Source organism: Podarcis melisellensis, assembly GCF_964234715.1.
Source record: "Podarcis melisellensis genome assembly, chromosome: 7".
NCBI classification, from domain to species: domain Eukaryota; kingdom Metazoa; phylum Chordata; class Lepidosauria; order Squamata; family Lacertidae; genus Podarcis; species Podarcis melisellensis.
In genome coordinates, this window is record NC_138539.1 from 82,363,045 (window position 1) to 82,377,226 (window position 14,182).

General features: G+C 43.9%; 1 protein-coding gene across 2 annotated transcripts in view; it reads left to right on the forward strand.

Moving 5' to 3' along the window:
* The window catches only part of ADAMTS16 (ADAM metallopeptidase with thrombospondin type 1 motif 16), a 100,209-nt gene extending 88,812 nt beyond the window's left edge, over window positions 1-11,397 (forward strand). For both annotated transcript variants that reach the window (XM_081920024.1, XM_081920025.1), the window contains 3 exons: window positions 2,471-2,689; window positions 5,822-5,969; window positions 9,505-11,397. In XM_081920024.1, the coding sequence (XP_081776150.1) occupies window positions 2,471-2,689; window positions 5,822-5,969; window positions 9,505-9,620 (483 nt within the window). In that variant the 3' untranslated portion in view covers window positions 9,621-11,397. The remainder of the gene's footprint in view (window positions 1-2,470; window positions 2,690-5,821; window positions 5,970-9,504) is intronic.
* The last annotated feature ends 2,785 nt before the right edge of the window (window positions 11,398-14,182 follow it).

The window sequence follows — 14,182 nt, forward strand, 5'->3', positions numbered from 1 at the left end:
TTTCTGTTCATTACAACTTCTATCTTAAATGGAATTTCAAACCTGTGCAGAATTTATTTCTAAATATGTGTGCTATAGAGCACATTTCTCTCTCACACACAATTATAACTTATGCGGAAAACAAAGGATTTTTTTAAATGCTATCTCGTCAGGGGTTCGCAATGGGATTTCTGCAGATCTTATCCAAGGAGAAATTGCTACTGGAAATAAAAACAACACCTTGTCTCTCAAAACACTGTGGAAGAGCCAAGCTTTGACTGTTCATCGAGTAGCAGTTCCGCACAGCGCAGATGTGCTTGCGGTATTAATCATTTGCCTCCTTCAGCAAATACCCAAACTGTGGTTTGTGTGCGTCAGGGAGCTTTAATAAGACACATGTACACAGATGTTTAAGGATATACACCTGCCATTCACACCCCTGCGACCAGCAAGTTTCCTATGTAAACAATGTGAAGCTGGATCAGACCCACGGTCCATTAGCTGGTTTCCCACTGTAGCCAACCAGAAGCAAGTTGCAAAGGCAAATTACTGTTTTATCTGTAAGTTGCCTCGAGTCCCTTTCAGGGGAAAAGGCGGGATATAAATAAATAGGTCATTATAATCCATGGAGTGGCAGCAGTGCACTGTTCATTGTCACTCCCTCCAGCAGTGACCAAAATTGGTGAGTGCAGGCAGTTAGGTATGCCCAGAGCCGGCCCACCTATGAGGTGGGGTGAAGCAACTGCCTCAGGCAGCAGAAGTACAAGAGGCGGAGCCGCTGCCCACCCCACTGATTCTGCCCCCGCCAGAGGTGCAAACCAGGTAAGGGAGGTGGCAGAGTGATGTGGCACTGCTTGCTGCTCTCCTGCACCCCTGGGGCAAAGAGAGACCAGCACCAAAGCCTATGGAATTCCCCCCTTCTCCCCGAGTCTTTGAAGCTCCCTTGTCAGTTTTTTGCTATTTGGTGCTGCATGTTGTTATTTTATAGGTTTATAGTACAGTGGTACCTCAGGTTACATACGCTTCAGGTTACATACGCTTCAGGTTACAGACTCTGCTAACCCAGAAATAGTACCTTGGGTTAAGAACTTTGCTTCAGGATAAGAACAGAAATCGTGCAGCGGCGGCGCAACGGCAGCAGGAGGCCCCTTAGCTAAAGTGGTGCTTCAGGTTAAGAACAGTTTCAGGTTAAGAACAGACCTCCAGAACAAATTAAGTTCTTAACCCAAGGTACCACTGTATTGAAAAGTGGGTTTTGGCAAGCTGTTGTGTTATGCTGTTATTTTTGTTTTGCTATCTTATTATGAAATATGACCGTATTTTTCTGTGTATAAGACGCCCCCATGTCATAGCTGTCAACGTTTCCCCTTTATAAGGGAAATTCCCTTATTCCGAATAGGATTCCTCACAAGAAAAGGGAAAAGTTGAGAGCTATGCCCCATGTATAAGACACCCCCTATTTTGGGGGCCTCCAAATTAAGAAAACACCCCTCAGCACTACCCATGTATAAGACGAACCCCAATTTCAAACCTATTTTTTGGTTAAAAAACAACAACCTGGTCTTATACACGGAAAAATATAGTATATAATATCACAAAATGGTTTTTGTAATGTGTGTTTGAAACGCATCCCTGCTTCTTTGCTTTTAAGTCACTTTGAGTTTGGGGTGGGTGTGTAAAAGTGGCATACAAATTATCGAATGAATCTTGGCGAAAGTGAGGCATTCCAATGCACAGCGTTTCACCCCAGAGGGTGGTGAGTCTTTGCAAAGGCTCCTTAAGGAGAAATCCTTGCAGATCCCCACCGCCCTGCCAAGTGCCAATGTCTTGGCCGCCCCTGACTATGCCATAGAATGTGGAGTGTCAGTTTGAAAAATTAAAATTAAAAAAACTGGGGAGGGGGAAGAATAGAAGATAACTTGCTTGAATGCTGATCAGAAGCATTAATAATCACTGAGCGATCACTGTGGAAATATTCTTGTGCTGACTGCAGAGATGCTGATCAGACCAAAAGCACAGTTAAGCCATATTTATATTGTTCTGACGAAGGTGTAAGAGAGATGTTGTTGTTGTTGTTTAGTCGTTTAGTCATGTCCGACTCTTTGTGACCCCATGGGCCAGAGCACGCCAGGCACTTCTGTCTTCCACTGCCTCCTGCAGTTTGGTCAGGCTCATGGTAGCTTCGAGAACACTATCCAACCGTCTCGTCCTCTGTCGTCCCCTTCTCCTTGCACCCTCAATCTTTCCCAACATCAGGGTCTTTTCCAGGGAGTCTTCTCTTCTCATGAGGTGGCCAAAGTATTGGAGCCTCAGCTTCAGGATCTGTCCTTCCAGTGAGCACTCAGGGCTGATTTCCTTCAGAATGGATAGGTTTGATCTTCTTGCAGTCCATGGGGCTCTCAAGAGAGAGAAGTAAGAGCGATAGGGGACCTAAACGATTTAATACTAATGCATTGTCACTGTATTCTCTTCCCTGCACCTCCTTTTCTAGTGCTCTGTGACATGTGGAAAGGGAGTGCAGAGGAGGACACTGAACTGTGCAGAAAAATATGTTTCTGGAAAATACAGAGAACTTGCTCCTAAGAAGTGTTCCCACCTTCAGAAACCCAACATAGACCTGGAAAAAGCCTGCATCTTAAACCCATGTCCCAGGCACTCTGCTTATTCACCAGTAAGTCAAGGCAGCTGGTTTTCCTCTTCTTGGTCTCAGGTAAGGATGCCGCTAACTTTGAACCAGTTTTATATTTCACATTAGACCTCATCCATCATGTTTCTTTCAAACAGTGTCTCTTTTGCCCTGTGTTTATGCTGCTGGCATGGTCTTTTACTTCCAGGTCTGGTCTATGGAGAGAGATGGCTTGTGTAGTATAGAGGCTACAAATGTGCGGGAAATTGATTGATTGGCAGTCAAGGCAGATGAAAGAAAGGGCACATAGCAAAAGGGCTTTGAACCCCTCCCTCAAGTGCAATATAAATGTTGTTCATTCTAATGTGTGAATGTTTTGTACCCCTTATTTATTTAGAAGCTATATAGAGTAAGGTAAAGGTAAAGGGACCCCTGACCATTGGTCCAGTCGTGGACGACTCTGGGGTTGCGGCGCTCATCTCGCTTTATTGGCCAAGGGAGCCGGCGTACAGCTTCCGGGTCATGTGGCCAGCATGACTAAGCCGCTTCTGGTGAACCAGAGCAGCGCACGGAAACACTGTTTACCTTCCTGCTGGAGCAGTACCTATTTACCTACTTGCACTCTGATGTGCTTTCGAACTGCTAGGTTGGCAGGAAAAGGGACCGAACAATGGGAGCTCACCCCGTCGCAGGGATTCAAACCGACAACCTTCTGATCAGCAAGTCCTAGGCTCTGTGGCTTAACCCACAGCACCACCCGAACAATTTAAAACAAATTATCAATATACAAATAAACTCTGCAAAGTTTAAAATCTGTATGTATCCCTGTATGTATCCCTTGTCCACATGTCCAAAAAGACTCACCAAAACAAAAAACAAAATGTTTTAACAGACATCTAAGATATGTGGACAGTAAACACGAAAACCATAATTCTGAAGGGAAAATATATTCATCGGTAAATTATGGAAGAGAATGCATTTTATTTGCTTTACGAAGCACTTTGGGCTATCTCACACCAGCCGCTTATTAAGGTGTCCAATTATTTTAGTGACATATTCAGAAAAGAACATTGAAGTGGGGCCACCTTTATTCAAATCTAAAGGTTTGGGTAAGTCCATGTCCTGTAGAAATAAGTACCATATTGTTGCAGATCATTTTACCTATCAGTTATCAGGGAAGTGTCTATGTGTTTATGACATAGAAACCAGCAAGTCCCCTGCACTTAGCACAGTTTTAGGTTACCTATTAATGGCTTGCTGGTGCTCAGTTGCTTGTAAGCATTTTCACACCATAAGCCATGCTAAGCACTTGAGAGGACTGTAAAGATACAATGGCTTGATGCCCGTGGAGGTTTATTCTTGGATTGGCTGCGCCATTTGGACATCCGTTTTTGAGCTGGCAGTTTAAGTTTATGGAAGTTACCTTTCATTGGAAGGATGGTACTAAAAAAATAAACATTTGGTTTGGAGGAAATGACTATAACATTGCAAAATATATCATATTTTGCTCCGGGGTTCTATCTCTTTGTTGCATTCTAGAATGACCAAGAATTGAAGTCCAGCAGGGGCGTGGTATAGGAACCGGCACATAGATTTGTGGACTTCCACTTAGCTCTCTGGAGCAAAACAAGCAGAGGAAGAGAAAGGAAATAACCCCCTTCACATTTTAATGCAGATTGAACTCATTCACACTTCTTGAACCAATATGCAAACTGAAATGCAGCTAGCCTTAAAATTTTTGCAGGCTGCTGTCCAAATAATTGACTAAAGAAGCTTACTGTTGTTGCTGCTGCTGCTGCTGCTGCTAACTACTGTTGTTGTCGTTGTTTTATTACATTTATATCTTGCCTTTCTTCTTTCATGGAACTTAAGGTAGTATATATCTAGTTTCCAGGCAGTCATCTACCCAGGCACTGACCGCCATCTGGAAGGTGGTAGCCTCATGTGCTTTCAGACCATACCCCTCAGACAAAGTTTTAAGGGGAAAGTGCACACAAAAAATGTGCACATTAGTGAAAATGACATAAAATTGCATTGTGTTAAATAACATTGGAAAAATGCATACATTAGACAAAATTGCATATAAAAATGCATATATTGAGGAACACGTACTATGTTCAGTTTTTTCATACATACTTTTTTGGGGGGGAGGGGGAAATCACAAACTGATTCAGAAATAGAGTGATCCAAACTTAAGATTGGAAACTGCAAATAACTTGCTGAAACCATCTGAGCGGTTTTGCCTTTTCCCTGCCACTTTCCTCTGGAAAACCCACTCTTTAGCACTAAATCAGAACAAACAGCAATCCACAGAAAACCCAATTGCCGTTTGTTCCAATTCAGTGCTAAAGAGCAGTTTCCCTGGAGGAAAGCAGTGGGGCAAACAGAGATGTGGATAAGCCCATAATGTTCCTGAGAAAATGGAAGGGAAAGCTTGTAGCTTCCTGGGAAACTTGCACTTTTTGAGGCCGATAAATGAATTTCCAAGTTCTGACTGGAAATTGGCATTAGGGGAAACTATGAACTATTGCACATCTTGAAACCCTATTCATCTTAACCTAAGCCCCACTGAGCTCAATGATCTACACCCAAATAAGTGTTTTGGGGATCATTGGTTAGTTAGATAAATCAATTAAAACCCGTTTTTAATAGTTTTTTTTAAAAAAGAGGGAATCTTCATTTGATTTGGCAACACGTTCCTTGCATACATTTAAAGCACTCTTATTCCACTTTAAACAGGCATGGCTTCCCCCTCAAAAAAATCTGGGAGCTGTAATTTGCTACGGGGGCTGAGAGTTTTTAGGAGACCCCTGTTCCCCTCCCAGAGCTACTATTCCCAGACGATTTAACAGTCAACCCTCCTTCCCAGAGTTCCCTGTGATTTCCAACCTGTAGCTCTGGCTTTCCAGGTTCAGGGATGGTGGGAACTGTAGCCCAATGAGGACATGAACCACAAGGGACCAGATAAAGCAGCTGAACATTAAATCTTATGCCCTTTGCTTTATGTCTATATTAACAGGTATAGGGTTGCATATTTGACAGTAATAATCCAAAGTAAACAGGTAGCTGGAATACTGCAGAGATCTCTTACTGAAGCAGCATTGCTAAAATTTGCAGCGATTACGCTCTTGTCTTTACTACCCTGTTTACACGTTGACATATTCAAAAGGTTTGTATTCCGTTAAACGTGCAGTTGGACTCTGCTTTCCCTTACAGTGCACAACAACCTGTGGAGGAGGTATGCAAGTCAGGTCAGTTCAGTGTCTAGCCAACGGGAGGTCAGCCACTGGATGTCTGCTGCACCAGAAGCCGGTCGCCTCGCAGGCCTGTAACACCAACTTCTGCCCTCTTCCTGAAAAGAAAGGTAAATTCTGTTTCTTTTGTTGCTGTTTTTCCCAGCTTCCACTTTTGCATTTAAGGTTTGGACTCGCTGAACAGACCACCTGAGGTTAAGGGGTTGAAAGGTAAATGTAAAGGGGACCCCTGACCATTAGGTCCAGTCATGGCCGACTCTGGGGTTGCGGCGCGCATTTCACTTTATTGGCCAAGGGAACCGGCGTAAAGCTTCCAGGTCATGTGCCCAGCATGACTAAGCCGCTTCTGGTGAACCAGAGCAGCACACAGAAACACCGTTTACCTTCCCGCCAGAGCGGTACCTATTTATCTACTTTCACTTTGACGTGCTTTCAAACTGCTAGGTTGGCAGGAGCAGGGACAGAGCAACGGGAGCTCACCCCATCGTGGGGATTTGAACCACCAACCTTCTGATTGGGAAGTCCTAGGCTCTGTGATTTAACCCACAGAGGGACTGACAAATCCACACCTTTCCTACATCCTGCAGCCAAGTCTTCTCTGGCAAGGTGGCAAACCTGCTTAGGACAACAGCCTCACCTGAGAAGGAGAGCTTTGCACAGTGCTGATCTGTGCCAGCCAAACCTCCATCAGCCAAGCTTTCTCAGGTGGGACTTGCCCCTGTCAGAACAGCCTCTCCACCTGTAAAGGTTTGGCTGCAGCAGTCTAGGCAATGGGGCATTCTGGCTGAAGAGAGGCGCTGCTCTCAGCATGGCTTTCTTGGGTGCCAAGGCCTCATGGCCCCAGGGCCCCCAGTTCCCTACTGATTAATAAACACACAGACGCAAGTATTTAGGTTTATGGGCTAAAACAGGCCACAACTTTATTGGTTACAGATGTGAGCGGTTTGGCTTAGGCATTGGGTGAAGCCAAACTATATCTTGACTCCCACCCATCTACAGGGAGTCAAACTAAGGGTAAACCACCAAAAGAGGGAGCTCTATGACTTACACCATATAGGGGCACCCCGAGAGGTCCCAGTTGGGGTCGTGGCATGGCCCCAGCCCACATCCGGGCTTCGGACAGGATCCGCACCCCCGGATACCCTTATCGGGGAGGGGCAGGCAGAAGCTACAACCTACTCTCCATTAAACAAAGTCTTTCCCAATGCTTAACCTTACAAAGTTGCAGTGATTGCTACGATGAAGGTGAAAACCCAGTGGCAGGTGCCAATTTGCCAAGTGGCAAAATTCCTACCCAGCCCCAACCGTAAGGCGGCTGACATTTGTCCATAGCAAGGTCTTATCATACAAAAGCTGGAAAAGAGCAAAATTACAACAAAAATTACAAACATCGAATCCAAAATAAAACAGTACAAGCAAGAAAAGAAAACAGAAGAGAAAAAAGAACACAAAAAACAAAAACAAAAAACACATCTACAAATAAAACCATATCATCATTCTATCATTACATACATATACACATATTTCCTTCCTTCCTTTTTTCTAAGACCTCAAAATTTTTACTCTTTCTAAGCTGTTGTGTCTAATGTAGATTACCTCTATCTTTATACTTTTTATACCATTTTTCTCTTTCTTTAACCCTGCAAAGCTTCATTCATTACATACAGATATGTTTACTCCAGAACAATGTTTTTTCATATACTCTTTAGCACATCCCCATTCTTTTAATAATTTTTGGTCCAATTGTCCCCTTATGAATGCTGTGAGTCTTGCCAGATTTATATATCCACAAAATTTTCGTTGTAATTTTGCACTGAAATTAAAAAATAAAATAATTTTTTAAAAAGCTGAAAAAGAGGGCGGGTGGGTTGGGAGATCTGGTGAGGAGACAAGAGAGGGAAGCCCCCTGGCCGCGCCACAGTTTAAAACTCCCACAGCCATAACGCACCCAGGGGTTAGTGCAAGGGGAGCATCAAGGGGAGATGACCGCAAGAGCCTGTATGTCTGGCCACAATGCTGCCCATTACAAAAAGTGAGCAGTCTTATCGACATTTTCTTCATCAGTGGCGTCATGAGTTGGGACACTTAGGAAAAGCACTGGGGTTACATATAAAAGCACATGTGAACACTGACCCACTGCAATTAGGTTTCCCGCAGCTTGGACTCAGCCTCCTTCTGCTTCCACAACCCATTTGACAAATGTAAGGTAAAGGTAAAGGGACCCCTGACCCTTAGGTCCAGTCGTGACCGACTCTGGGGTTGCGGCACTCATCTCATTTTATTGGCTGAGGGAGCCGGCGTTTGTCCACAGACAGCTTCTGGGTCATGTGGCCAGCATGACTGAGACGCTTCTGGCAAACCACTGCAGCGCACGGAAACACCGTTTACCTTCCCGCTGGAGCGGTACCTATTTATTTACTTGCACTTTGACGTGCTTTTGAACTGCTAGGTTGGCAGGAAAAGCGACCGAGCAACAGGAGCTCACCCCGTTAACCCACAGCGCCACCCACGTCCCTATTTTACAAATGTACCATAACATGAATGGTGATTCAGCTTCATTTTGCTGCTCAGGCAAACTGTTATCCCTCATTTTACTTGCACGTTTGCTCCATTAAATTTGCACTCATCCTTTTAAAGAAAAAGGAAAGGCGATTGTTAAAAACATTTTTTAAATTTAAAAAAATATTTTTTGGGGGAGGAGTCGGTTAGTTATATCCAGGTGTGCCATGTAAGGGGCCCAGAGGGTCTGGGGCCCCATAACATTTTCAATGAAGGGGCCGGGCCCCTCAAAGTTCTGCAGCAGATGTGCATGCATGCTGCAGAGTGTGCTCACGACATGCATGCAAGCTGCAGGGCTTTCACATGACACATCAACATGCCCTGTGACATGCATGCATGGAGGCAAGGTAGCGCACGTGATGATGTCACTAGTTCCGAACTATTCAGTGCTGTGCAGAGCAACAGCTGTGAAGAAGAAAGAAAATGATGTCATGTCACAGTAACACAAGATTAAAGGTAAAGGGACCCCTGACAATTAAGTCCAGTCGCGGATTCTGGGGTTGCGGTGCTCATCTCGCTTTACAGGCCAAGGGAGCTGGCGTTTGTCTGCTTCCGCAGACAGTTTTTCCAGGTCATGTGGCCAGCATGACTAAGCCACTTCTGGCGAAACCAGAGCAGCGCACGGAAACCTTCCCACTGGAGCGGTACCTATTTATCTACTTGCACTGTGTGCTTTCAAACCACTAGGTTGGCAGGAGAACACAAGATTAGTGTGATTCTACAGCAGGCTTACCACCAATAATATACTGTACAGTGGTACCTCGGGTTAAGAACTTAATTCGTTCCGGAGGTCCGTTCTTAACCTGAAACTGTTCTTAACCTGAAGCACCACTTTAGCTAATGGGGGCCTCCCACTGCTGCTGTGCCGCCGCTGCACGATTTCTGTTCTCTTCCTGAAGCAAAGTTCTTAACCTGAGGTAATATTTCTGGGTTAGCGGAGTCTGTAACTTGAAGCATATGTAACCTGAAGCTTATGTAACCCAAGGTACCACTGTATATGTCTGGGTTCACCCTGTTTCTTTCAACCATTAGTAGTGCCATATAGTCTAAAGTCTTCACTCTCTCTTTTGACTCTTCTCGTTTCAGATACCTTCTGTAAGGATTACTTTAACTGGTGCCACTTGGTTCCCCAGCACGGTGTTTGTAACCATAGCTTCTACGGGAAGCAATGCTGCAGGTCTTGTGTAAACTCTAATTTGTAAGGGAGACTTGCTCCTCAGGCAAAAAGCGCAGCTTTTGAGTTCAAACCTTGCTGCGCCTTCAAACCCGGAACTGTGATTGTCGAACACACGAGTCTCAAGAGTGACTTCAATTTGCTCTGAAGCCTACTTCAATTATTCAATGAGCCTGGACACAAAATGTAGTCAATAGCTACCTGGATGAGTGAGGTGTCTCAAATATTTTTCAGTACTGTATTCTGAAGTGACCCCCCACCCCCCTACTGTTTTGGGGTAAACATCCTGTTCTTAAGACAGATGGAGGGAAGGGGTTTTAATGAACAGGGACGTTTTCTGCCTTTGAATTGGACCTTCAGAAGCTGCCATCTTCTTTTGAGACGACACCGAAGAGTTGCCTGGAACATGGACATCTATCTGAAGCTGGCAACAGAGAAGTCCATCCTGAGGGAGAACTTTGGTTCTTTTGACCACTCCTTTGGGCACCATCTACCAGGGAGTTCTCTTGCACGAACCCCACCCAAATCTGTAGCGGCTGTGCAAAGAGCCCAGAAGCGTTTCCACGGGGCTTATTGTGCAGGGACAGCTTTGCACTGGATTGCGTCCAAGATATTTATTGCATTTTACCAGTGTTCTTGCACAGCTCCCGGCCAACTCCATGGGACCTTGTGTAGGAGAACTCCCAGGTGCGTGTCGCTGTTCACCTGCAGCTTTGTGCCTCATGCCCTAGTGGCAAAATCTATAAACGCCCTATTTAAATGAAGACTGTAACTGATTATAGCAGTTGAAACATACTTGAGGCTCTTTGGCCAATAAATAAACCTGAACTGCTTTAGTTAGATCTGTAGCTTTTAATGGATGAGAGAATCTCAGGGGGAGGGCAGGCAGGGACAAGCCTCAGGGTTGCCCTTTCCCTCGACATTTGCCAGATAATAAGATCCTTTATATTTGTCGTTTTCAAATGAGCGATCTTATTTAAATGTCCTTGTTTTATGCTGTACTGCTAAGCGTAAAAAGAGTGTTCTGCCATCAGTGTTACTTAAATGGCTGATTATACCAAAACTATGTTTGCATTTCAACATAAGGTACTACTACCTTGTTAGATTCCAGCACCATAGTAACCTATTAAGCCTAGGAAAATGTTTTTCTTTTTTGCAATGTAATACTATTCAGGGCAACTGGAACATGTTTTGCAAGTTTAGAAGCGGCACGGAATGCTGACATCAGAGCTGTGTATATTCTGCAATTCCACAGATCAGAAATGCATATATGTGTGTTACTGAGCATGGAATGACAATTCCAGAGTATCTTTGATTTCATTAAACAAGTTTCTAGCTCTCTTGGCTGCCAAGATACATTGCAGTGCAATCATTTGTATGTCTACTTGAAATCAAATTCTAATGAGCTCAATGAGGCTTATGCCCACGTAGGTTTATATAAGATTGTAGCCTTAGATGTGTGAGGACAATGCTTGCCAAAGCCTCAGATTTCAGAACAATAGCTCAACAACATTTCTGCTTTTGTGATAGGGCTTCAGTTGCAAAAGCAGAATAAATTTTGCAAAATACAGAAACATGCACATGTTTGTATTGTTTGCAAAATTGATGGAGAACACAGAATTTGACTTTTTTGGTGCTGAATTTTTCACTGTTGGAAATGCGGGGTGTGCACAGCCCTGAGTAAAATGCAAACTGCAATTACAGCATTGTTGCTTCCTCAAGATTTTCGGGTGCTGTCACTCCAAATGGAAATCTGAATATTTATGTTATCTGAAGTTTAATAAAAAAAATATTTGTTTCTTTAATGTCTCGTCTCAAAAGTAATTTCAGATCCTGCTTCCGATGTCCAGTCCATTGTAAACTTTTATTGTATCCATTTCTTGCGGCATTTATTAAATCAGTTAGCAGCTAGCAGTCCCACGGCCAAGAAGTTTTTTTTAAAAAAAGAAAATTTGGGCATGAGTTTTTCAAACCTGTTTTCAGATTCAGCAAAAAAAAATGCATATGCTTTAAGAAGCATTTACTGAGATGATGAGCTAGCAATGACATTTTATAGAGATCTCTTGGCAGCTCCCGTTAGACCAATCCACAGATTGCGGTGAGCATTATATATGACTAAGTTTGCCAAACATTTCAAGAATGGATGTGAAAATCTCCTTTATTAAAACAACAACAAAAACAACATAAATCTTCCAAGTCTGACCACATGTTACATCAAACCTCAACATTATTTAGAGAGTGTCTGAATGACTTTGCTTCAGACTGGTTGGACGTCTCTCATATTATCCGTATTACAGAAGTTATTCCTTTTGAATAGGAAGGCTTAGTGATCCTTTCCTGTGCTTTTCTCCTCCTACTGAATGGGAAATAACTACAGCCTGTGTTACTGGCTGCAGGGTTTAACTTTTGAAGGATCTCAAACTGGATTCAATAATACGAAGAGCAGGTCTCTAAGGCCTAATGGTTGCAAATATAATAAATAGAATTTCCAGAGAGCAGAACTTCAACACTTGCCCTGCCCCATAACCAACAGAAACAGAATAAATCTTACAGAGAAAACCCCAAAATAAATCATGATGAAGAAGAAGAAGAAGAAGAAGAAGAAGAAGAAGAAGAAGAAGAAGAAGAACAACAACAACAACAACAACAACAACAACAACAACAACAACAACAACAACTTTATTTATACCCTGCCCAACTGGCTGGGTTTCCCCAATCACTCTGGCCAGCTTACAGTATATCTTAAAACATCAAACATTAAGAACTTCCCGATACAGGGCTGCATTCAGATGCCTTCTAAAAGTTGTGTAATTCTTTATCTCCTTGACAAGGAAGGCGTTCCACAGGGAGGGCACCACTACCAAGAAGGCCTTCTGCCTGGTTTCCCTGTAACTTCACTTCTCGCAGTAAGGGAACCAGCAGAAGACCCTCGAAGGAGGACCTCAGTGTCTGGGCAGAACAATGGGGGTGGAGACACTCCTTCAGGTATACTGGGCTGATGCCTTTGGGGGCTTTAAAGGTCATCACCAACACTTTGGATTCTGCTTGGAAACGTACTGAGAGCCAGTGAAGATCCTTTAGGACTGGTGTTATATGGTCCTGGCATAATGCACATAGGTGGCAGAATCCAGCAAACCTTAATGCAGAATTTAGCTTACCATGGACCTCTCTCTAAAGCAGCTGCTCTGATCAAACTCATCCGACTTTATAGTGTAAAGGTAAAGGTAAAGGGACCCCTGACCATTAGGTCCAGTCATGACCAACTCTGGGGTTGCGGCGCTCATCTCACTTTATTGGCCAAGGGAGCCGGCGTACAGCTTCCGGGTCATGTGGCCAGCATGACTAAGCCACTTCCCGCAAACCAGAGCAGTGCACGGAAAAGCCGTTTACCTTCCCGCCGGAGCGGTACCTATTTATCTACTTGCACTTTGAGGTGCTTTCAAACTGCTAGGTTGGCAGGAGCAGGGACTGAGCAACGGAACGGGAGCTCACCTCGTCGCGGGGATTCGAACCGCCGACCTTCTGATCAGCAAGTCCTAGGCTCTGTGGTTTAACCCATAGTGCCACCCGTGTCCCTAGTGTAGGGGGAGTTAAAGATATCATGGAAGTCCCATGTATCTCTTTTGCCACACGGACATGCTAAAAACTATATATAATACCTGGCTTTTATGCTGGTTCAACCATGGCAATGAAATGTTTCCACAGTTATTGTGGGGAGGCTAAAATCCAGCCAAAGAACTGATAGGGAACATACATCTTTAAGTAGAAGTCATTTCTGATTTTGCAGCTTCCTCTGCTTTATATTTAACAAGTAATTCTTTCAACGCCATTCTTCTGTCTGTTGATCTGCAAGCCAAGCCAAGCTTAACAGAGCTTGCATGCCCCAGTGTGTATTTTGGATAAATTCAGAAGAATGCTGCCTGCTGGACATCTTTTGGGAAAGTCTTTGGGTACTACTGCAGCAGCAGCAGGTGCTGTGACATTCAAATTGACTTAACGGTAAAGACTCGGACTTAGTCCCAGCTAATCCAGACACAGTCACAGGTAATTTATTGGAAGCAAGATTCTGAATTTGTTCCTATGTAAACCTCTGACTCATCCACTTCAAGTGTCAGGGCTTGGCAGCGTCGACCTTTCCGCAGCTGAAGAATTCTGCTGTTCTCATCGTTTTGTGGTCACTTCAGGTCCCGTCCCAAATTATTCACTTTTGGAAATGTTGCCATTGCGTAATAGCCATGCTGGTGATGACTGGGTTCAGAGGGAAAAGAAGAAAGAATCAACTTACTCGTCCCATTGTCTGTGCTGAACAAATATTTCCACTTGTTTCCAAACACAGAGACAAAACATTACCCATTTCCATGAATCTGGTTTCTTTGCAATCAAAGAATAAAAATATTTTGCTGTAGTCAGGATGCACATGGGGTCTGGTGTTGATTTAAAGAGACCATGAAGAAACGTTTGAAGGCAGGCCAGATCTATCATACAGACCTATCATGAGGGTGGCTCACTTTCCAAATGTTTGAATGTTCTCTTCACTGTAAGGTAAAGGTAAAGGGACCCCTGACCATTAGGTCCAGTCGTGACCGACTC